Here is a 23,946-nt window from a genome sequence, read left to right on the forward strand (position 1 = left end):
CAGCAATGACTTGACTTGTCCACAAAACAAAGGGGCTCTGAAGCCTCTATATATAAAAAGATGCATCCCTCAGCATTCACTGCCTTCAAGTTGGTGAAAGACAGTAAACCAACTATAGAGAGCAATTCCTCAATTTCTAAACCACCACTCCAGCCCCAACTGATCATTCTTTACTCACTGGGAATGTTCTTAAGAGCTCCCAGGTATGATGTCTGTCTCATAATCCTAGTCTACCAGAAGGTTGAGGCAGGAGAAGCTCAAATGGAAAATTATGCCTCAAAAAAAAAAGTTCTTTTTGGAAATGAAGATGAAATATTCAGGTAAGCCAACATGAGTCTGCACCAAAATAAATTGAGATGTTTCTTTAGGAAGAAGGAATATCCAAGACAGAAACATGAAAGTGCAGGAGACAGTGAAGAGCAAATATATACACTTTCACTCTGAGTGATCTGACACTTAGTAGGACTGGCCATTGCCCCTTCTCATTTGGGCCTCAGTTCCTAGAAAATTCACCAAGCCTCTTAGACCTTCCATCCAATTCACATTCATCTCATTGCCATGCTCAAAAACTGCTTTGCAGCAGAAGCCACCATCTAACATACCCTTTATTTTTGGTCCTTTATTGTTGGTTCTCTTTCTTTCCCAATACCATGAGAGGTTGTGAACTCTTCGAGACTTGGGACCTTGCTAGCCCTGTGCTCCATTGACCTGCATAACAGCTATCATGCTGTGGGTGTTTGCTGGCATACTGTAGCATAAGTAGGTGGTTTGGTTTGCTTTTGAGGTTCTAAAGATCAAACCCATGAGCTACACCCCAATTTGCACTGATTTCTTGATTAGACTTTGTGAAGTCTGACTTCATTAGGTCAAGACTGATGAGTTCACCCTTTCTGCTCCTGTTGCTATGGGGAGGAGACAGTAGGGTTGAATGTGAGGTGGAGCCACAGGGAAAGGAGGTTACAATTTTGGATGCTCAAATGATGGAAGGATTTCCATTTCAGTGTTAAGTAGTGAAAGTCCCTTCAGAGCAAAAACAAATAAGTCTGACCTTGCAGACAGATTACATGTAGAAGTGAACATGCACAGTGGTGGAGTGTGGGTTGGAGTCCCCAGCTGCATGGTCTTCCATCTGTAAGGACTAGAGAACCTTGGCTTCTGAAGATTTTTCCCTGGCAACCATCCTCAGTTGTGACATCCCACAGAGAGTAACTTTATCAGGTACAGCAGGCAGTAGTCATTAGTGAGCATCTACACCTAGGTGCATCCTCTTCGGAGGAGACCAGAGATCGTTTTGTGCAACAAAGAGGAAGGGGCTGTGCAGGAGAATTGGGTGCCTCTGCAGCTACTTCATCCAAATTATAGAAAGAGATAAACTAGATATTCATCACCAATTCTGTGTTTCTGAGCTATGAAAGATTGCATTGTTTACTCACTAACCCTGTGAACCAGGTACTATTTTTTTTTCTTGGCATTTACACATGAGGGAGCTGAAGCTGAGGAGATTTACGTGAACTGATGAAACTCTAAAACGCAGCTTTAGAGTGCTTTTGTGTGCCAACAGGTAAGGAGGTCATAGGCTTTGGTTAGGAACCTATTACAACTGTTTTGCTAAATGAACATGCCAAAATCTCTTCTATCCATATGTTTATATCTGTATATTAGCGTGCTCTCAGCCTTTGTCAAAGAAGTTTACCACACAGGTAAGAGTTAATGCAGAGACTGTTGGGCTGACTCAAGAGGCAGGTAAAGTCTTTGGAAATTTTGTATCCTTTGTATACTTTGTAAAGTTTGTAAACCCTCAAGGCAGGAAAGTGGCCAGCCCTCTACCCCTACACTCCACCCCTCCTGAGGACCTCCAGCAAGCAGGCCCCTCGCCCAGATTTCCCTAACTGTCCTAATGGAGTTTCCAGCCTCTGTAACTGTCACAAAGGTCATGTCCAACCCATCAATAGGACCCTTCCCAGATTATGCTAATCTTAGGTGAAAATTCTGAACAAAGATCCCACCAATCCCTAAGCTTCCTACAGAAACCTACCAATTCCTGAGCTCCATAAGCTCAGGAATTGAAATCCCACCAATCCTCACTGTGGAAATCTTTGACCTAGAAAGCTCCACTCCCTAAGAACTTCTATATAAAGGCTATGTCTGCTCAGTTCTCTGCTGTCATCTCCTGAGAGTAGAGGCAGCCAACCCAGGATTTGTCCCTCCATACCCTAGACTCCCACTAAATCTCTTTTATGAGATTTTGTAGAGAGAATCTCTTACAAACATCACCTGTCAATAAAAAAGTCCAATGAGCTGAGGCAGGAAATAGGAGGTAAGGATTCTGTAAAATAGTAAGAGACAGAAGAGAGACGGAAGAGCTGAGAGAGATGAGACCGGAGATGGGAGACAACCAAGGAGACAGGTTTTTAACCGGTAGGTAGATGAACTCAAGGAGATGAGCAGGAAGAGGCAGGTCGAAACTGAATGAGAGGTAACTAAACAGTAGACATAGAATGGTTTAAATGGTTAAATAAGTTAAGAGCTAAGCAGGCATGCATGACAGGAGTCTAGCCTGGCTGTCTTCTGAGACACTCTACCAACAGCTGACTGAGACAGATATAGATAGCAACAGCCAAGCATTGGACAGAGGTTAGGGCTTCTATGGAAGAGTTAGGGGAAGGATTGAAAGAGCTGAACGGGATTGCAACCCCATAGGAAGACCACCAGTATCAACTTACCTGGACCTTTGGGAGCTCCCAGAGACTGAGCCACCAACCAAAGAGCATACACAGGCTGAGCCAAGGCCCCCTAAGCACATATGTAGCAGCAGACTGCCTTGTCTGGCTTCAGTGGTAGAGGATGTGCTCAATCCTATAGAAGTGTTGCCCCAAGATGGGGATATACCTGGGAGCAACCTCTCAGAGGTGAAGAAGGGTAGAGGGAATGAGGGAAAGAATTCTGCAAGGGAAGCCTGCAAGGAGGCATCATTTGGGATGTAAATAAATAAAATAATAAATTTTAAAAATTTAAAAATAAAAATAAAAGACATGATAAAATATGTGCATCAAATTGTTAGTTTTGTTTTTTTTTTTAAAGCTAGTCAGAGAATGAGTCAAAGATTATGGCCTGGACATTTATTAATAAATACTTTGTCTTAAAGTTGTCATTCTGTAAGCAGGACTAGCAAAAGAAAAACAGATTATTATTTTTTTTTTTACAAATGGCATCTACCATTGGGCATAGAATTCAAGTTTAGTAAAGTCCTGATGGAGAGGCAGTGCAGTTATATTGTCATTAAATGTCAGGCAAAAACTTAGAAATCCAAACTTGCACAGAGCAAACAAGGTAGCAAGTGGCTGAAGAGGTAGCACCACAAATGAAAATGAACTCAGGAGGCCAGGTGTAGCTGCTACAGAGGTAGAGGTGGGGAAAATGGCACTTTTAAAAACAGCCTGCTGACTAGAAAAAAAAATGGGTGCTTTTAAGAAGCCCCAATTGTGTAGAAAGAGAAACTTTAGACAAACACTTCCCAAAGCAGTCAGGTGGGAAGCTAAGGGGCCAGAGCTGAGGGGGCTCCTTCTGGCTAAAGGGGGCAGGGAGAGGTGTAGGGGGCGGAGGGAGGACTCTCAGTGATGCATGGAAGGCAAAAAGGCCTCTCCTGGAATACATAGTGACAGGGGCAGGTGAGTGATAGCTAAAGGTCTGAGTTAAGAGAAGAGAGGCTGAGAAAAGGCAAGAAAAAATCCAAAGCAACAAAACTCCTGATCAGGTAAGAAATGTTTCAGGTTATCTTTTAATGTTAAAAAGGAAGGAGACTTAATGTAGAAAAATTATAAATCAGTAAAAAATAAATTAAATTAATAAAATTAAAGGGAATAAGATAAGTAAGATGAAAAAATCAGTAAGTTTTTGGTTGTCATATAATGCCATCTTAGACGGCTTAAAGATAGACACCAAAAGCAGAAGAGTAAAATGGCTTCATTGAGAATGAAATAAGGTTAAAACCTACCATGTAAAATAATATATAAGGTTAAATAAATAATAATATATATAATAATAAATAAGGTTAATAAGTAAGGTTAAAACCTACCATGTAATAAAAATCATGAAAGTCAAGCAAAAGTTGTTAGAAAGCCAAATTTAATTTATCCTGTTAATGTATAACAAATGCCAGCAAATGCTGGACACCCACAAAAATATAAAGAATTTAAATGGCATCCCACAAAAAGACTAGATTTTAAAAATGATAAGGGTACAACTTTAATTTTTGGGAAAAAAAATCTCTAAAGGTTTTAAGAAAAACCAAAGTGTTAAGTGTTTTCATTGTGGCAAGCAAGGTCATTTGAAAAGGGATTATGGACAGGCATTCCTAAAAACAATGCTTTTTCTAGAGAAAATCCAAAAAGAAGGCCACCCTTCTGGGATACACAGAAGGTGTGACAAAGGCAGACACTCGACTAGTGAATGTAGATCAACAAGAGACAAACAAGGTAACCCCTTGTCAAGAAATGCCCCTAAGAGGTCCCAATATCAAATTCAAATTGTCCATCTCAGGTCAACAGTGGAGAAAAAGGTCCACAGAACAATTAACACTACATTAATAGCCCTGATGTCAAAACCAGAGCAGCTTCAATAGATAAAACAGAGAACTCAAAAGAGAACAAAGGCTTAATAAAGGAGCAGATATAAGAAACATGTTTAATAAATAAAAAGATGTAAGAAATCTCACAGAGACAGATAAAAAATGTTGTGTTGTGGGAGAGAATATGCTTTTCTTTTCACAGAAAAACTGTGGATTCCATCCAAATTAATAAAAATCAGATTTAACAGGGAAGACCCCTGAAGATCTTTCCTAGCACTAGATAGGTGAGAGAGAAGGATAGAGAAAATGAGGAGGGGGATCTGGATCTAACCTTTCTAATTTGTTTTCTCTCCGATCCAAAACCATTACCATTTGTTATCAACCCCTTAAGTAACAACAAATATTCATCATTCTTAGAACAACCCCGAAAGCATCCATGCCGCCTCTTAGGAATAGGGTGTAGTTCTCTTAAAATTGCTTCCTGCTGATCTGGGCATCTTTTTTTTTCATTTGGGGCCCAAAGAAAATTGGGAAAATGGTCAAGCCTTAAGGTCGGTGTAGAGCCAGGCAGTGGTGGCACACGCCTTTAATCCCAGCACTTAGGAGGCAGAGGCAGGCAGATTTCTGAGTTCAAGGCCAGCATAGTCTACAGAGTGAGTTCCAGGAGAGCCAGGACTACTCAGAGAAACCTTGTCGTAAGAAAGGGGGGGGGGGATATATAGAGATATACTATAGATAGAATAAATAGTCTTCAAAAACTTCAGAGATCTATGGAATATGGTATTTTAAAATGTTATATTAATTAAAGGTTTTTTTTCATCTTGTGCTGAAACAGAATATGTCTAATAAATGAAGACAATACCAGGAAGCCAGGGAGGGTATAGACTGATTGTATCACTATTTCTCAATTTTTCATGGTCATTTTAGTAGTTCATAATCAATACTGTACGATTAACCATCTAAAAAAGACAAAACAAATAAATAAAGGTTTTTTTTGACAAAGAGGCAAATCTGCTCCTGGCAGCACCCTCATTCCACCACAAAGAAGATGATAAGCACCAGAGAACCTCCTAAAGGAATTTCCTTCAAATGTGACAAGGTAGCCAGTGGGCAAGAAAATGCCCTTGGCACAATTGCAGACAGAATACTTTCCAAACTGGACAAATAAAACATAGGGAAGTCAACTGCTAAGCTTTCTAAGGACAATGTGGGCAAGTCCTTTATAATTCCTTCTTCACAAATGTCTGTCATATTCTGGGCCAGAAGGCTAAGGATGGATGGTCCAACTTTATAGAGACAATTTGTGGGTGCCTGTCTCTGTCATTTCAATAGTTTTGGAAGCTGCTTGCTCTGCACTTCCTGCATACTCAAGTACTATTTATTCCTTTTCAGGTCTCTGATGGGGTTGAAGACTAGACAGTCTTACAAGTAAGCTTAAATGGTTAGGAGTTAGAAAAATGTTTTAAGGTCTATATAAGTTATGATAGAAAATTATTTAAATACAGAACTCTAATTCACCAAGATAGATAATAGTGTACTTTTTTCAAAGCTGCTAAATACAAATGAACTAGCACTGTAAATGTAATTCTTTCCTCATGGTTTTCATAATTGCTAATATTGAATATAATTTATTGATGTAAAAGAAAGAGACTTTTACTTTACTAAAAGGGGGAAATGTAGAGAGAATCTCTTATAAACATACCTGTTAATAAGAAAAAAGTCAATGGTCAATAAGCATGGCAGGAAATAGGAGGTGGGGCACTGGCAGGAATAGAGAGAATTCTGGGAAATAGTAAGAGATAAAAGAGAGACATGGGGAGAACTGAAAGAGACAAGACGGGAGACATACCTAGGAGATGGACTGAGGAAACAGGCATAAACCAGCAGGTAGATGAAGTCAAGAAGACAAGAAGTAAGAATCCTGGACCGAAGGAGAGATAACTAACCAAATGGTAGACATAGAATAGTTTAAATGGTTAATTAAGTTAAGAGCTAGTCGGGGAATAAATGAAAGCTTATGCCCTAGTCATTAATTAATAAATATTTAGTCTCAGAGTCATCATTCCAGGAGCAGAACTTGGAAGGAAAAATAGATTTAGAAAATATATTTATAAGATTTGCTACGTGGTGTGAGTCCCTAATCAGAAGAAGACAAGAAGCAATGAAAAGAAGAAGTGGGGCTGAGGTTCTTGAGCTCCTCAGCTATGCTGGGGATACCATCCCTTGGGAGCTACAATGCATCTGCTGAGGAGGCTTCCTCATGGAGCTGTGTGGCTCCCATGTCTCAGGATGCCCTTCACTTAGGATACTGTCCCACCTCAGAGCTGTGTGGTTCCTGGGCTTCCAAGTCCCAAGATACCTTTCCATCCAAGCAGGAAGGCCAACAGAGAGACCCATAACTGGTCAAAGTGCAGAAAATAAGTGTTGGTGTAGTGCTTAGTCCTAAATGGAACATCTATATCACTTTCTGCAAGAGTCAGGAAACATCATAGAAAACCAGACGTTGGCCCCGGCATAGTCTCACAAGAGACAGCTATATCTGGGTCCTTTCAGCAAAATCTTGCTAGTGTATGCAATGGTGTCAGCGTTTGGAAGCTGATTATGGAATGGATCCCTGGATATGGCAGTCTCTAGATGGTCCATCCTTTCGTCACAACTCCAAACTTTGTCTCTGTAACTCCTTCCATGGGTGTTTTGTTCCCAATTCTAAGAAGGGGCACAGTGTCCCTTATAAGTATCTTATATCTTGGGTATCCTAAGTTTTGGGCTAATATCCACTTATCAGTGAGTACATATTGTGTGAGTTCCTTTGTGATTGTGTTACCTCACTCAGGATGCCGGGGCCTAACAAACACAGAAGTGGATGCTCACAGTCAGCTATTGGATGGATCTCAGGGCTCCCAATGGAGGAGCTAGAGAAAGTACCCAAGGAGCTAAAGGGATCTGCAACCCTATAGGTAGAACAACATTATGAACTAACCAGTATCCCGGAGCTCTTGACTCTAGCTGCATATGTGTCAAAAGATGGCCTAGTTGGCCATCACTGGAAAGAGAGGCCCATTGGACAAGCAAACTTTATATGCCCCAGTACAGGGGAACGCCAGGGCCAAAAAAAATGGGAATAGGTGGGTAGGGAAGTGGGGGGGAGGGTATGGGGAACTTTTGGGATAGCATTGGAAATGTAATTGAGGAAAATACATAATAAAAAATATTAAAAATTAAAAAAAAACTTTGATGTACATGAGGAAGTAATGATGCTTTTCACAGCAACATCAAATAAATGTTAATAAATAAATAAAAAGAAAACCAGATGTTAAAACATAAAAATTAAGGCATGAGGAGGTATGTTGTAAAAGCATGTCTTCTGAACACAACATGGCCAATCTATTCATGAACCCACAGCATCTATGGTTAACTGTGCAGGTCCTGCTGAGGATTAGGCCTGTCAGCATTTCATCATTGATTGTGGAGGCAATCATGAACCTCTGCTTCTTCCAAAAGAGCTAATAGGCAGTGAGTGTTTGTTGGCCTTCCTGCCTGGAATGGAACTCAGAAGCCCAGAAACCACACAGTTCTGAGGGAAGACGGTATCTCAGTGGAAGAGCATCCTGAGACATGGGAGCCCAGGAACCACAAGGCTTCTGAGAGGAAGCATCGTCAGCAGAGGCCTTGCAGCTCCCAGAGGAGGGTATCCCTAGCTGAGCTCAGAGACTCAGGAGCCTCAGCCCTGCTCCACTTCTTCCCTTCTCTTACTGCTTCTTGGCTTCTGATAAGAGAGTTGCACCAGGCAGCAAATCTCATGAAAGAGATTTATTGGGAGGGTTCAGGGTATGGAGGGACAAATCCAGGAGTAGCTGCCTCTGCTCCTAGGAGATGACAGCAGGGAACTGAGCAAACAATGCCTTTATATAATATGTCTTGGGAGCAGAGATTTCCAGGGTGAGGATTAGTGCGATTTCAAGTCCTGAGTTTGGGGAGCTCAGGGATTGGTGGGTTTTCCTGCTCAGACTTTCACCTAAAATTAGCATAATCTGGAAAGGGTTCTATTGAGGGGCTGGATATGACCATTGTGACAGTTACAAAGGCTGGAAATTTTATGACAGGTATGTCTGGGGAATGTCTGGCTGCTGGAGCTCTTAGGCTGAGGCCTGGCCACTTTCCTGCCTTGAAGTTTACAAAGTTTACAAAGTATACAAAGTTTACAAAGGGAGTCCACATAGGGAAAGATTTCCCAGACTCTTGAGTGGCATGAATAGCCAACAGTGGTTGCTATGTGGAGTTGTGTTGGTTAGTTTTTTTCAATTCAACACCAACGTAGGTATACTTGAGAAAAGGCAATCTTAATGGAGAAAATACCTACATAACATTGGCCTATAGGCAAAGTCTATGGCATTTCTTTTGTTTAATGATTGGTGTGGGAGGGCCCAACTAACTATTGGTGGTGCCAGCCATGGACAGGGAGTCCTGGATTATATAAGAAAGCAGGCCTGGCAAAGCTCGTAAATGACATCCCTCTATGGCTTCTGGTCCAGTTTCTGTCTTGAGGTCCTGCCCTGAGTTCCCTTTTAAATCCTTATTGCTGAAGACACTGCACACTTAAAACATGGGACTTAAAATCATTAATTCAAGCTGTTTCTAAACTGAAAAGCCCTTTATCCTGAGGTCTAGCTTTCATAGTTCCAATAAGTATTATGCAAGCTATCAAAGGAATGAAACAGTCAATAGTCATAACTGGATGTGACATTTATGAACCATAACAATGATCAGCAAGGCAAGATATCCATAAAGGTGCAGTAGAGGCATTTATGTGTTGGTAGTAACCAACTGATGTCTAATTGGACTTACGACCCACTCAACAGGAAGGAAAACATGTACTAGGATCCTAGCCATCTTCCTGGAGCTAGTAAGGTCACATATCTTAGATCTACTACTGCCTTTTTGCTAGGTCAGTATAATTCCTTAATACATTATAAATATTAACCTAATATCCACAGATCATTGTAGCTATCACGTATCATCAAAGAAGATTTTATTTACAGCAAATAAGAGACAATTACAGAAAGCTGCAGCTGGACATATAGCAAAGATCAGCAAATTGTGGGTATTCTAGCCCCAACCAATACATCTACATTGTCACAGTAAATGTTAATTGGGGCGGAGGAATCCTAACACACCTTAGATCATTTAGCTCCCAAATAAAAGACACAAAACCTTTATATTTATCACAAGCCTTAAAAGCATTAGAGCAGATGTCAACCCTCTACACTATTTTGTCTCCTTCTCTGTCAATAATCCTGAGATATCACTTGCTATGTTCTGTCTGGGCTGCTCCTACTCCAACAGGCCATCCCTCATGACCATGACCTCACATCTACCCACCCCTTGGTGCTTTCTTCCTTATTCCTCCTCTCTCTTCCTTGTGGTCTTTACCTCAGACCCCTCACCTGGGTGGTCTGGCTTTTAGCTGGAGAAATCTCAGCTACCTGTGAGCTAAGTGTATATAAGCACATAAGTAGAGTTGAACCAAGGGGTGGAGTTATTGCATACAGCTGAACTGGAAGCAGAGCTACTACATACAATAAGGAGACAGGGTTTATATTATATGAATGGATCAAGGAGATGGATTTGTCTGATCTTGTTAGGGATAGCCTCTGTAAGGAAGTAGTCTTCAGGTCATAAATATCTGGCTGAAGAAAGCTTAGATGGCCATTTTCTGCACACTCAGTTGATATCCACATTTGAATCAGAGGAAGGCTTTGCCATGTTGCTGAGACTCTCCCTCCATAGGGATGAGGGGGGTCCTGCGTATTCAATAGGTCCTGAAAATGACCATGCCTATGTCAACATCATATATTCACTTTGGAACTTTGCTAAGTGTTTTCTGAGAGCACGAAGAAGAGCTGTTCCAGAGATAGCCCAAGTTGTACCTCCTGCAGCAACTGTACTTGCTAATGTGTAAGAGTCACCCAGGTGGTACTGGTTTTGAAGGCAAGAAGGGGTCATGAAGAGCAGCTGAGGCTTGCTACTGTGAGATGCCATGGAAGGCCACTGATGAAGGTGCAGCCTCAGTTGCAGTTGATGGCGCAAAGGAGTTGAGGCTTGGCAATGTGAAGAGAGCCTATGAGAGTCTATTGGTGAAGCCTAGTTGCAGCTGAAGACCCCTGTGTGATTACCAAGAACAGCAGCGACAGTGGAGTGGATCAACCAGAGCTTATAGTGCTTAAGAGGGCACAGCTGAAGAAGTGATGCCAGATTTTTGGAGAAAGGAGATGATTATGTGTGGATCCCAGGCATTGAAACATTGAAACAGTGGAGTTGCCTTGGAAACCCCAAGATGTTTGAGATGCCAGAGCCATGAGCAATCTGCTGAGAAAAGCTGCTAACAGGAAGTGGAAACAGCCCAGGAGAAAGAAGTTTGTTGCAGTCAACAAAGATGAAAAAGGAGTTGGAGATCTGAAGACCACTTTGACATCAAACATGGAGATGTAGAGTTTGGACTTTGTCCAGCTAGTTTCCTGTCTTGCTTTGAGGATTACAGTTAAGTGATTGTGATGAATCTCAGAAGAGGCCTTGAACTTTGGACTTTTAACATTGTTGAGACTGGTATGGGAACTTTGCAAGTTGGACTAAATGTATTTTGCATTATAGTATGTTTAGGTATGACCCTCATGTGTTGTTTGAACAAGCCTATGGGGGCCAGGGAGTGGAATGTGATGGTTTGTATATGCTTGGCCTAGGAAGTGGCACTATTAGGAGGTATGGCCTTGTTGGAATAGGTGTGTCACTGTGGGTGTGGGCTTAAGACCTTCATTCTAGCTGCCTGGAAGTCAGTATTCTGCTAGCAGCCTTCAGATGAAGATGTAGAACTCTCTGCTCTGCCTGCATCATGTCTGCCTAGATGCTGCCCTGTTCCCACCTTGATGATAACAGACTGAACCTCCGAACCTGTAAGCCAACCCAATTAAATGTTGTCCTTTTAAGACTTGCCTTGGTCATAGTGTTTGTTCACAGCAGTTAAAACCCTAAGACATAAGCTATCAGTTTGAGGGTGGGGGGACATGGAAGAGCTGTAGGGAAGAAAGGGAAGAAGGAAGTGATGTAATTATATTTTAGTCTAAAAGGTATTAAGCTTAAAGAAGAGGGTTGACAGAAGAATTATGATAAAGGTATTTGTATATTTATGTATGTTTTATATGTAATATATTTCTGTAAGTATAAGAAATTATGAAAGAATAAAAGGTTTAGAATCTAGACTTTAAAACAACAACAATTGATCCTGGACTACAATACAACTCTGCTGCTTTACATAGACTTCAAGGTTTTATTGTTGTGATTCGTTTGTTTGAAGAAAAGGTTTCATGTAGCCCAAGCTGTCCTTGAAGTTCCTAACTTGCTATTTAGCTAAGAATGGCCTGAAACTGCTGTACCCCCTAAATGCTGGGATTACACGTGTGATGCCACAGGTGCCTTCTGTCACTTTCTCCTCACATGCCACACTGAATCAAGATTCCTGTCTGCCTTCTCCCTAATCTGCATTTTCCCTGAAGGCTGAAACCTGCTCTCATCCCTGTCTGCCTCACAGAAGGACACCTGGTTTGTTTCAGTCACCTTGGCTGCCCAAGTTCTGTGAAGGGATTCCAGGGTAGTTAGGGTAAGCTGACCTCACACTGGGGGCGTTAGCCCAAACATTCCACTGCTCTAGCCACTGGGCTGTTAGATAAGTAATTCTATCTTGTGTAGGAAAAAGAACTGGTAATGTTAGAGTGATGCACAAGGTTTGGAGTTCTTCTATGTTTTTATTTTGGTTTTTATTGGGATGCCTACTTCATGTCTGCTTGCCTTATGCAGATGAGCTTTATACTGTTGAGAAAACAACAGACTTATCAGGTAGCTTCAGCGATAGCCTGTCTTATTTTGGGGGGTGGGGGGGGCTAAAGTCTTTTTTTTTCAGGGAAATAAAAAGAAGTTAATTACATTTCACTGCTACAAGTTTTCTTTTCAAGGGAGTAGACAGTTAGAAACTTCTAAATCTTCTATGGGACAGCCCAGAGGCTTACTTGCAATACTTCGACCAACAGAAGTAATAATCCCAGCACGTAAGTCTTTGCATAACTTTTTGAAGTGAGGATCAGAACCAGATGTGTGGTGGTGGTGGTGGTGTGTGTGGTGTAGTGTGTATATGTGGTGTATTTTGTGTGTGTGGTATACATATGTGTATATGTGGTACATACGTGTTTGTGTGGTGTGTATATGAGGTGTATGGTGTTTGTGTGGTAATGTGTGGTAGGGTGTGTATGTATGAATATGCCTTGAGTATTTGTAAGTAGTGAAGTCCATAGAAGAATTAGACAGGCATTTGGTAGGAAATTAAATACTCTAAGCCTCAGTGTACTATGTGCCTCTCACTAAAGGCTGCTGGTTTTTTTCCACTTCCTTTCTCTTTAATTGATGTGCATAGCCACCTTGGGCCTATCCTGTGTCTATGAATGACTTCACTTGTAATTCCCCGTACATGTCTTGGAGGTTGGTCAAGCTCATGGTCGAGATACTGATGCTTTGTAAATACATTACTTATAATTACTTGTACTTTCTGAGCTTAATAATTCAGATCAGGATTCACTATGCAGCTTGGGCTGGCCTCCAACACACAACCCTCTTGTGTCAGCCTCCAGGGTACTAGAACTATAGACATGTGCCATTTGTCTCCTATGCTGTGGTTTTTAATTTAAGAAGAAAATAACATGGCATTTTGCTCACTGGCAGAACAGAAGTGTAAGGTCCTAACTTCCATCCTTAGCTCAGGGGTAGGTTGACAAAAAAAAAATATTTTTTTAAATTTAAGTTTCTATTTATTTTTTGAAATTGTCGTATGTGTATACACCGTATCCTGCTGCTCATACTCACTCCCCTGTCTATGGCTCTCCGTAAGCACAGCACCCTTGTCACACCTCCCTCTAAGATTTCTGTCTTCCTTTTATACTATTTTTAACTATTTTTAACCCTCTAAGTCTAGTTAGTGCTCACTGGTGTAGAGTCACCCATAAAGGCATTGGGAACCTGCCAGGGAACACAATTGTAAAAAAAAAAAAAAAAGAAAAAAGAAAAGAAAAAGAAAAAGAAAAGCTTTACACCCCCTAACAGACATCAACTTCCAGTAAAATCCTTAGTTGGTATGGGACCTTGGAAGCCCTTCTTCCTCCACATTAGATGTATGTATGATTGACTGTATGCAGGTAATCACAACTGCTATGAGTTTATGTGTGCAACAACCATGTCATGTCAAAAGGATAACATTTCACAGCATGCCTCCCATCTTCAGCCTCTCTTCTGCTCTTCCTCCATGGTGGTCCCTAAACCTTAAAGCGTGGGTAAAGGGTTAATGACAAGTATACATCTATACCCAAGCACTTGTAGGCATCTCTTCTTACCACTTTGAACAGTAATGTGTACTATAGGCATAAATTTTTTGCAACCTACTTTTAATAATGGTTCAACCTCTCCTCTGGCCCACAACCCAACAGAGGTAGTAAAAGAAAAAAGTTATTAGAGTATGGAGGAAGTAGACCTGTTCGGCAGTAGTTCTTTAGGGGCCAGGGGCAGTGGGAGTGGCAAACTCAATCTTCTTTGGCAGCAGTTCATTCCTATAGCAAACATCAAATAAGATTCAGCTGCTGCAGACCAGTCCTCTAGGCAGGCAGACACCAGGCATGAACCAGCAATTGTAGTTCAAGCCTGAAGAAACCACCAGGCTCGCCAACCAGTCTAAGGCAAGGCCACGGAAGCTGCAAGCTGCTACAGGAACCTCACAAGCAGTTCTTGGGCAAGTTTCTCTCAATGACAGTGTTATCACAAGTTGAGCTCAACAACACTATGTAAGGCAAACTGATACATGCCTGGTTTTAGCAAAGAATAATAAGGTGGAGCAAGCCAAACCAAGGCTCAGTGCTCATCTCCCACTGTCTGTGGGGTCATATTTATACTCCTTCCTCCTGGGTCTTTTCATTTGTTTGCTATATCCAAACATCCTTTCACCTGTGTCTGCTTCAAGAGAAAAATCTTTCATGTGTTTGCTTTAGCAAGATATACTTTTACCAGTGTGCCCCAGCAAAACTTCATTAGACATAAGTAACTTTCCAGAGAACTAGAAGTTTCCACTTCAGTGTACTGCGATGATAAGCTTATTTGACCCAAGTTGAGAGCAGCACAAATATATAAACATGGGTGCAGGACTGGAGAGATGGCTCGGTAATTAAGGGTGCTAGCTGCTTTTCATCTATGTCTGAAAAAAGCCATTACTGATGGCTTCACTGGTCCTGGCCCTCTTTGTGATAGAGTACAACAGCTTTCAACTCTGTCTTTCCATGCCCTTATCCTGGAAGGGAGGTCCTCAGCTCCTGAGTCTGCAAAACTAAGGAGTTATGTTTTTGAAATCCCAGTCATAAAATAAAGCACCAGATATAAAGAGAAGACAATGATTTAGCAAACGAACTTAAATGTCTGCTAGATACTGGGATGGATTTACTAACATTTATTATCTTAGCTATCTGGATACTCTGTTGATTTCTTTGTCTATTATAGCCCCACTCTCCCAACTCTGTCTTAAACCACTGTCTTCTCTTTGTTCCCCTCCAATGGCCTTCTAGCTAGACCAACTGTGAAGCCATCAGAATTCGATACAAATAAAGGTGAGTCAAAGGAACTGGTAGTACAAGTGGGATCCAAGGCTAATACAATGTGAGACTCTAAAGAACACCAGTGAGTATGACCACTAGTCTAGAGGCCACCTTGGCAAAAAGTAGATAAAACCAATCCCTTTGAATAGTTGGATTTGTGATGGTGCCACCTGGTCCTCACTAGAGAGAAGCAGAGAGGCTGTAAATCACAAAGCATAGACTGAGTTAGAGTCCCACCTTTCTTTGGGCAATGCAGAATATGAAACCAGTCCTCCCAGTCTTGGTGCTGACTTTCTGGGAGCTACTTCTCTCTTGGCTTTTCTGCTTAGAGTTTTCCCAAGACTGCCTGCTGCAGAGTCCTTTTTAAACAAAATCCAGCTTTCTACTTTGCTGTTCTTCCAACCTTAGAAGTTCCTAAATGCTAAAGGTTTGCTAAATGCCTGTCAAGAGTAGATTCCTCACTCAGCATTCTTGTCTTATATAGTTAGATTTATATTTTTTTTACTTTTTGAGAATTTCCTATATGAGTACTGTATTTACATCATTTCCATCCCTCTCCTCTCCAATTCCTGCCATATTCCACTACAACTCCTTAGATAATTTACTTCTTCTTTAATTATTAATGTTAACACACACATACACATGTATGGGTACAAACATGAGTGTGAGCATGCGTGCACACGCAAACACACACACACACACACACACACACACCTTAATGGATCCATTTAGTGATGCTCATATGATCTGTCTAAGGTTGACAACTTGAGATTGGATAGCCATTAAGGGGGCTGGTTCCTAGAGAAATCAGATTTTGCTTATATCCATAGACAATTATTGCCTGCAGCTTTTCATCTATGGGTTGGGATTTGTGAAATTTCTCCATTCTAGGTTGTTATGTAACTAGGATTGTCATTATGCAAGTATTGTTTAGGTGACCATATTGTTAAGAATTCTTGGATGCATCTTGCTTGTCATGGCTAGAAGACACTATATCCCAGAAACATCCTGGTTCTTTGGCTCTTACTATTCTTATGCCCCATTTTCTGAGATATTATCTGAGTCTTGTGTGTACTTGTGTTATAGATGTGCCATTTCTGATTGGTTTCCCCATATTCACTTAGTCTTTATATTTTAACCAGTCATGGATCTCAGTAATAGTCTTCATCTCCTGCAAAAAATAAGCTTTCATAGATGAGGGGTAAGAATTATGATTGGACTCAGCTATCTTGTTTTGCAATGTGCCTGGGATTTGGTTGAATCAGGTATTTAGGGGATGTTGATATGGAAATAAGTCAATGAAAAAAATATAATGCTCATCTCAAAGGGAATAAAAGATAGTTTATTCTGGAACCAAATATGAGTATCCATTTCCTGAAAACATAGACTCAGGTTTCCTCAAATTCCATGTTCCAATGTGGTAACAGTCTCATGAACTTTTTATAGGCATAGGACAAAGATAATCAAGACACTTTTCAAATGTATTGGTAGAAATATCAGGAAACTGGTTTACAGTGAAGTGTGTAAATCTCAGCTACAGGCCTCAGATGTTATCCTTTGCCCTTTTCTTAGTTTTCAGAAACTAAGGTTCTGTCTATCTATACATTTCAAAGATCTACCAAAGGCTCAAAGATCTACCTAATGATAAGAAAGGTGTTAGATCACACCAGAGGAAGGTAATAAATGGCTATTGAAGGCGTAAAGATAGTCCAAGATAATTTGACTCTGGACTTGCAGCATTCAAACTTCTCTACATCATGAAAATTGATAATTTGACTCTAGACCTGCAGCACTCAAACTTCTCCACATCATTAAAGTTATCAATCGGCATGTGTGCATGATTCCAGTCTTTTTCCCCGTCATTCAGCCGACTCTGCAGGTCTGTGTGGAGCTGTGGTTGTAGGTCTCTGATCCACAGGATGTGTGGTTCATGAAAATTGTCAAGAATAAGGTCACTTTAAAAGATACCAAGTCAGATTTAGAAGGTAGCGAGAGGGTAAAACTGACTACCGTGCGGAAATGATTGGTGATCCAGGACAAAAATAAGTATAACACACCCAAATATAGGATGATAGTTTGTTTAACTAACAGAGATATAATCTTCCAGACGATATATGCCTGTATAGAGGGCGATATGATCATCCGTGCAGCTTCCAAATACTGTATGAAAGTTGGCCTGACAAATTATACTTCAGCCTATTCCACTGGCTTGCTGCTGGCTACAGGCTTCTAAATACGTAACATGTGCTACCTAGTGGAGGAAGATGAAGATGCGTATAAGAAACAGTTCTCTCAGTACATCAAGAACAACATAACTCTAGACATGGGGATGTATAAGGAAGTTCATGCTTTATAGATCTTGTCATGCATGGACAAGATCTATAAAGGCCAAATGGAGGTGAATGGAGATAAGTACAATGTGGAAAGCATTGACGGTCAGCCTGGTGCCTTGACTTACTATTTGGATGCAGGTATTACCCAAACTACAACTGGCAATAAAGTTTTGGGGCCCTGAAGGAAGCTGTGGATGGAGGCTTGTCTATTCCTTATAGTACCAAACAATTCCCTGACTACTCTGAAAGCAAGGAATTCAATGCAGAGGTACATTGGAAGCACATCATGGGTCAGAATGTGGCAGACTACATGTGCTATAAGAAACACTTCTCTCAGTACATCAAAAACAACATAACTCTAGACATGGAGATGTATAAGAAAGTTCATGCTGATATCTGAGAGAATCCAGTCTATGTGAAGAAGCCCAAGAGAGAAGTAAAGAAAAAGAGGTGAAATCATCCCAAAATGTCTCTTGCCCAGAAAAAAGACTGGGTTGCTCAAAAGAAGGCAAGCTTCCTCAGAGCTCAGGAACAGGCTGCTGAAAGCTAAAGCAATTTTCTATGAAGATGTTTTTCATAAAGACAATAAACATATTGATCAAACAAAAAAAGTTTTCAATCAGCCTTTGTCATCTCAGCTTCTTTCTAAAAAAAAAAAAAAAAAAAAAAAAAAAGATTTTATTTTTATTTTCACAAGCAAAACTAAGGCATGATAAGAAGCCTGTAAGTCAAGTAGTTTGAATAATTTCAGTTGGATCAAGGGCTGTTCCGAGTTTATCCAGTGCTGGGCCCTGGAGTGATAAGGACAGCTGCACAGTAGTCATCTACAGTCTAAAGACAGTTACTCACTGGATTGAGTTGTTTTCTTTGCACATAAAGATGAGCTTTTCCATCTTTAGAAGTTAACTGATCTTGTTCTGGTGGTGTATGCAGGATCAGGAAGACCCTCAAATGTCGAAGTATCAAAGTACATAAATAATAGTGAATAGATCCATCAGTCCCAAACGCACTGCTAATCTTAAAGCATAGCTATGATTGCGTTACTTGTTCATGCCACTACCAAAGCATAAAGCTTTGCTTAGAATCAGGATGTGAGAAGGCTTCGATTCTCATTTTTTGGCACAAACCTGTTTTTCAGTTAGTGCTAGTGGTTTGCTGAAGCATGGGCTTCAGCTCTCAGCTGTAGGTTCTACAGCTAGAGGAAGGAAGTAGTTCTCCACCACAACTGCTTGGGGTCATGAACACTCTCTTGGAGCTCTTGGCTGTTGTTTATATGGGAAGATGTGTTACTCACTCATAATAAGAGAAACATGTTGAAGCATCACACTGATCGAGTTTTTCAGCTATAAGGTTGAAAGTGGGCAAGATGTTTAAGAACTGTACTTATGTGTGCTCCTGAGGTTTGTCCCTAGGGACTCATACATGCGGAACCACATGCTCTACTACTGAACAATGTCCTCAACGTTGTTATTATTACTACTTTAAGATAGGGCCAGTGTGTTGGGGAACAGATCAAAGAGACATCTGCTCCCCACTCTTTCTCTCATGGACTGTGCAAATCCCCTAGAGTCAGGGACTCTGACTCAGTTCACATGAATATTTATACTTTGGTGCTGTGAATATTTCAGGCATAGCTAGGTTATAAAAAAAGTGATCTTAATACAGGTATTTTAATATAGGCTAAGGATAAAGAGAGGAGTTCAGAAGGAAGGAAGATGTTCCAAAGTGTGGTACAGATACCCAAGGAGAGTTGTTGCTCACTGATTCTTACAACAGTAAGATGTAGGGTTTTGGTAGCATTGGAAATTACTATCTTATCACTAAGGAATTTCTGAGGGAGACCTCACAGTATTACAAATGAGAAGCTACAAGGTTACAGGAAGGTAGGAAATCTTTACTATGAACCAAGTTTTCCAGACCTTCAGAAGGAATAAGAGCCCTTCATAAACATTCAGGCTGTAAGCCCAGGTCATTGCTATTTTAACATGAAATATGTATTTATGAAAGAATGTTGATGCTGTATTGGTGGCCTTTAAAACAAGTGCTAATTTTACTGGATTTCTTACTTCTCTGCTGACCATAGGCTTATTCAGAAGCCAGGCGAGGGCTTCCTTTCCACTTTATGTCCCATAATTTCTTTATCTTCCTATTATGGCTCAATAGGGTCCCACTCACTAAATTGCCCAAACTGGTCTTGAACTTACAACCTTTTTGCCTTAACCTCCCAAACTGTACTACCATGGCTGAGAGTATTGTCAAAATATTGTTTGTAAGTTGGTAATGACTGTAGCTTATACAGCAGATGATTCTTAGAAAGATAAAGTCAGGGCTCATGAGAAGACTCTGCAGAGATGAGATGCTTCCTGCCAAACCTGAAACCCTGAGAAAGATCCCTTGGGCCCACATGGTGGAAGAAAAGAATGAGCTCCATTAAACTGAACTCTGACTTCCAGATGCATTCCACAAAATACAAAAAAAACACATACATATACACAAGGAAATAAGTATATGAAATAAAAATATGATTTTAAGGTATAAAAACAATTTCAACAGATTTTTTGAGGAGGGAGAAATGAGGAGATACATTCAAGAAGGAGGGACTCACAGCTGAAAAGGTAGAAGACTTCAAAAAGGAAACACAAAAATCACTTAAACAATTACAGGAAAACACAATCAAACAGGTTAAGGAAATGAACAAAACCATCCAGGATCTAAAAATGGAAGTAGAAACAATAAAGGAATCACAAAGGGAGACACCCCTAGAGTTAGAAAACCTAGGAAAGAGATCAGGAGTCATAGATGCAAGCATCACCAAAAGAATACAAGAGATAGAAAAGAGAATCTCAGGGGCAGAAGACACCATAGAACACATTGACACAACAGTCAAAGAAAAGGCAAAAGGCAAAAAGCTTTTAACCCAAAACATCCAAGAAATCCAGGACACAATGAGAAGATCAAACCTAAGGATAATAGGTATAGAAGAGAGCTAAGATTCCCAACTCAAAGGGCCTGTAAATATCTCCAACAAAATTATAGAAGAAAACTTTCCTAACCTAAAGAAAGAGATGCCCATGAACATAGAAGTAGCCTACAGAACTCCAGATAGACTGGACCAGAAAAGAAATTCCTCCCATCACGTAGTTAAAACACCAAATGCACTAAACAAAGAAAGAATATTAAGCAATAAGGGGAAAAGGTCAAGTAACATATAAAGGCACACCTATCAGAATTATACCAGACTTCTCACCAGAGACTATGAAAGCCAGAAGATCCTGGACAGATGTTATACAGATCCTAAGAGAACACAAATGCCAGCCCAGGCCACTATACCCAGCAAATCACTCAATTACCATATATGGAGAAACCAAGATTTCCCATGACAAAAACAAATTTACATGCTATCTTTCCACAAATCTAGCCCTATGAAAGATAATAGATGGAAAACACCAACACAAGAAGGGAAACTATACCCTAGAAAAGGCAAGAAAATCTTCTTTCAACAAACCCAAAAGAAAATAACCACACAAACATAAAAATAACATCAACAATAACAGGAGGCAACAATCACTTCCTTAATATCTTTTAACATCAATGGACTCAACTCCCCAATTAAAAAGACATAGACTACCATACTGGATAGCTAAACAGGACCCAGCATTTTGCTGCATACAGGAAATGCACCTCAGTGTCAAAAACAAACACTACCTCAAAAGAAAGCGCTGGAAAACAATTCTCCAAGCAAATGATCCCAAGAAACAAGCGGGAGTAGCCATTCTAATATCGGATAGAATCAACTTCCAACCAAAAGTCATCAAAAAAGATGAGCAAGAACACTTAATATTCATCGAAGGAAAAATCTACCAAGAAGATCTCCCAATTCTGAACTTCTACACTCCAAATGCAAGTGCACCCACATTCATAAAAGAAACCCTACTGAAAATAAAAGCACACATTGCACTTCACACAATAATTCTGGGGGACTTCAACACGCCACTCTCAGCAATCCACAGATCAGGGAAACACAAACTAAAGAGAGACACAGTGAAACTAACAGAAGTTTTGGACCAAATGGATTTAAAAGATACCTATAAAACATTTTACCCTAATTCAAAAGAATATACCTTTTTGTCAGGACCTCAGGTACCTTCCCAAAAATTGACCATATAATCTGTCACAAATCAGACCTCAACTGAAAGCTCACAGCTAAAGTTCTTAGCTAGTTATAAAAATGGGAGAGTGGTCTCAGTGGGTTGTCAGTGAAGTCCTTTTTCTAACAAATGCTTTGACTTTTTAATAAGAAGATTGAAATAATCCCATGCATCCTATCAGATCACTATGGATTAAGAGTGGTCTTCAATAGCACAAAAGCAACAGAAAGCCCACATACACATGGAAGCTGATCAATGTTCTACTCAATGATAACTTGGTCAAGAAAAAAATTAAAGACTTTTTAGAATTTAATGAAAATGAAGACACATCATACCAAAACTTATAGGACACAATAAAGACAGTGTAAGAGGAAAACTCATAGCTCTAAGTGCCTCCAAAAAGAAAGTGGAGAGAGCTTGTACTGGCAGCTTGATAGCACACCTGAAAGCTCTAGAACAAAAGGAAGCAAATATGCCCGAGAAGATGGCAGGAAATAATCAAACTCAGGGCTAAAACTAACCAAAGAGGAACAAAAAGAACTATATGAAGAATCAACCAAACCAGGAGCTGGTTCTTTGAGAAAATCAAGAATATAGATAAACCCTTAGCCAGGCTAATCAACGGGCACAGAGACAGTATCCAAATTAATAAAATCAGATACAAAAAGGGAGGTAAAACAACAGAAACCGAGGAAATCCAAAAAAAAAAAAAAATCATCAGATCCTACTACAAAGGCTTATACTCAACAAAACTGGAAAACCTGGATGAAATGGACAATTTTCTAGACAGTTACCAGGTACCAAAGTTAAATCAGGATCAGATAAACAATATAAACAGTCTTATGTCCCCTAAAGAAATAGAAACAGTCATTAATAATCTACCAATGAAAAAAAAAAAAAAAGCCCAGTACCAGATGGGTTTAATGCAGAATTCTATTTGATCTTCAAAGAATACCTAATACAAATGCTCCTCAAACTATTCCACAAAATAGAAACAGAAGGAACTACCCAACTCATTCTATGAAAAAACAATTACTGTGATACCTAAACCACACAAAGATCCAACAAAGAATGAGAATTTCATACCAATATCCCTTATGAATATCGATGCCAAAATTCTCAATAAAATTCTTGCAAACTGAGTCCAAGAACACACCAAAATGATCAACCATCATGATCAAGTAGGCTTCCTCCCAGGGATACAAGGATGGTTCAATATATGGAAATCTATCAACGAGATCCACTATATAAACAAACTCAAGGAAAAAAACCATATGGTGATTTCATTACATGCTGAGAACACATTTAACAAAATCCAGCACCCCTTCAGGATAAAAGTCTTGGAAAGATAAGGAATTCAAGATCCATACCTAAACATAGTAAAAGCAATATATGGCAAAACAGTAGCTAACATCAAACTAAATGGAGAGAAACTTGAAGCAATCCTACTAAAATCAGGGACTAGACAAGGCTGCCCACTCTCTCCCTATCTTTCAATATAGTACTCGAAGTCCTAGCCAGAGGAATTATACAACAAAAGGAGGTCAAAGGGACACAAATTGGAAGGAAGAAGTCAAAATATCACTATTGGCAGATGATATGATCATATAATTATCTGACCGCAAAAATTCCACCAGAGAACTCCTAAACCTGATAAACAACTTCACCAAAGTAGCTAGATATAAAATTAACTCAAATCAGCGGTCTTCCTCTACTCAAAGGATAAACAGGCTGAGAAAGAAATTAGGGAAACAACACCTTTCACAATAGTCAAAAATAATATAAAATACCTTGGTGTGGCTCTAACTAAGCAAGTCAAAGATCTATATAACAAGAACTTCAAGTCTCTGAAGAAAGAAATCAAAGAAGATCTCAGAAGATGGAAAGATCTCTCATGGATTGGAAGGATCAATATAGTAAAAATGGCTATCTTGCCAAAAGCAATCAACAGATTCAATGCAATCCCCATCAAAATTCTAACTCAATTCTTCATAGAGTTAGAAAGGACAATTTGCAAATTTATTTGGAATAACAAAAAACCTAGGATAAAAATATTCTCAACAATAAAAGAACTTCTGGAGGAATCGCCATACCAGACCTAAAGCTGTACTACAGAGCAATTGTGATAAAAAAAAAAAAAAATGCATGGTACTGGTATAGGGACAGACAAGTAGACCAATGGAATAGAATTGAAGACCCAGAAATGAACCCACACACCTAAGGTC

At 40.0% G+C, this 23,946-nt stretch overlaps 1 protein-coding gene and 1 pseudogene across 2 annotated transcripts in view; both read left to right on the plus strand.

The window, feature by feature from the left end:
- Positions 1-12,218: 12,218 nt before the first annotated feature.
- The window catches only part of 2900092C05Rik (RIKEN cDNA 2900092C05 gene), a 43,860-nt gene continuing 32,132 nt past the window's right edge, over positions 12,219-23,946 (plus strand). The window contains exons 1-3 of one of the 2 annotated variants that reach the window (XM_017312332.2): positions 12,219-12,454; positions 12,571-12,663; positions 15,211-15,252. In XM_017312332.2, coding sequence (XP_017167821.1) covers positions 12,334-12,454; positions 12,571-12,663; positions 15,211-15,252 — 256 coding nt within the window. In that variant the 5' untranslated portion in view covers positions 12,219-12,333. The remainder of the gene's footprint in view (positions 12,455-12,570; positions 12,664-15,210; positions 15,253-23,946) is intronic. The other variant, NM_028434.3, reaches the window with a different exon arrangement.
- Positions 17,068-18,178, plus strand: Gm15877 (predicted gene 15877; annotated as a pseudogene).

The sequence above is a fragment of the Mus musculus genome, chromosome 7 (genome assembly GCF_000001635.26).
Source record: "Mus musculus strain C57BL/6J chromosome 7, GRCm38.p6 C57BL/6J".
Taxonomy (NCBI): Eukaryota; Metazoa; Chordata; class Mammalia; order Rodentia; family Muridae; genus Mus; species Mus musculus.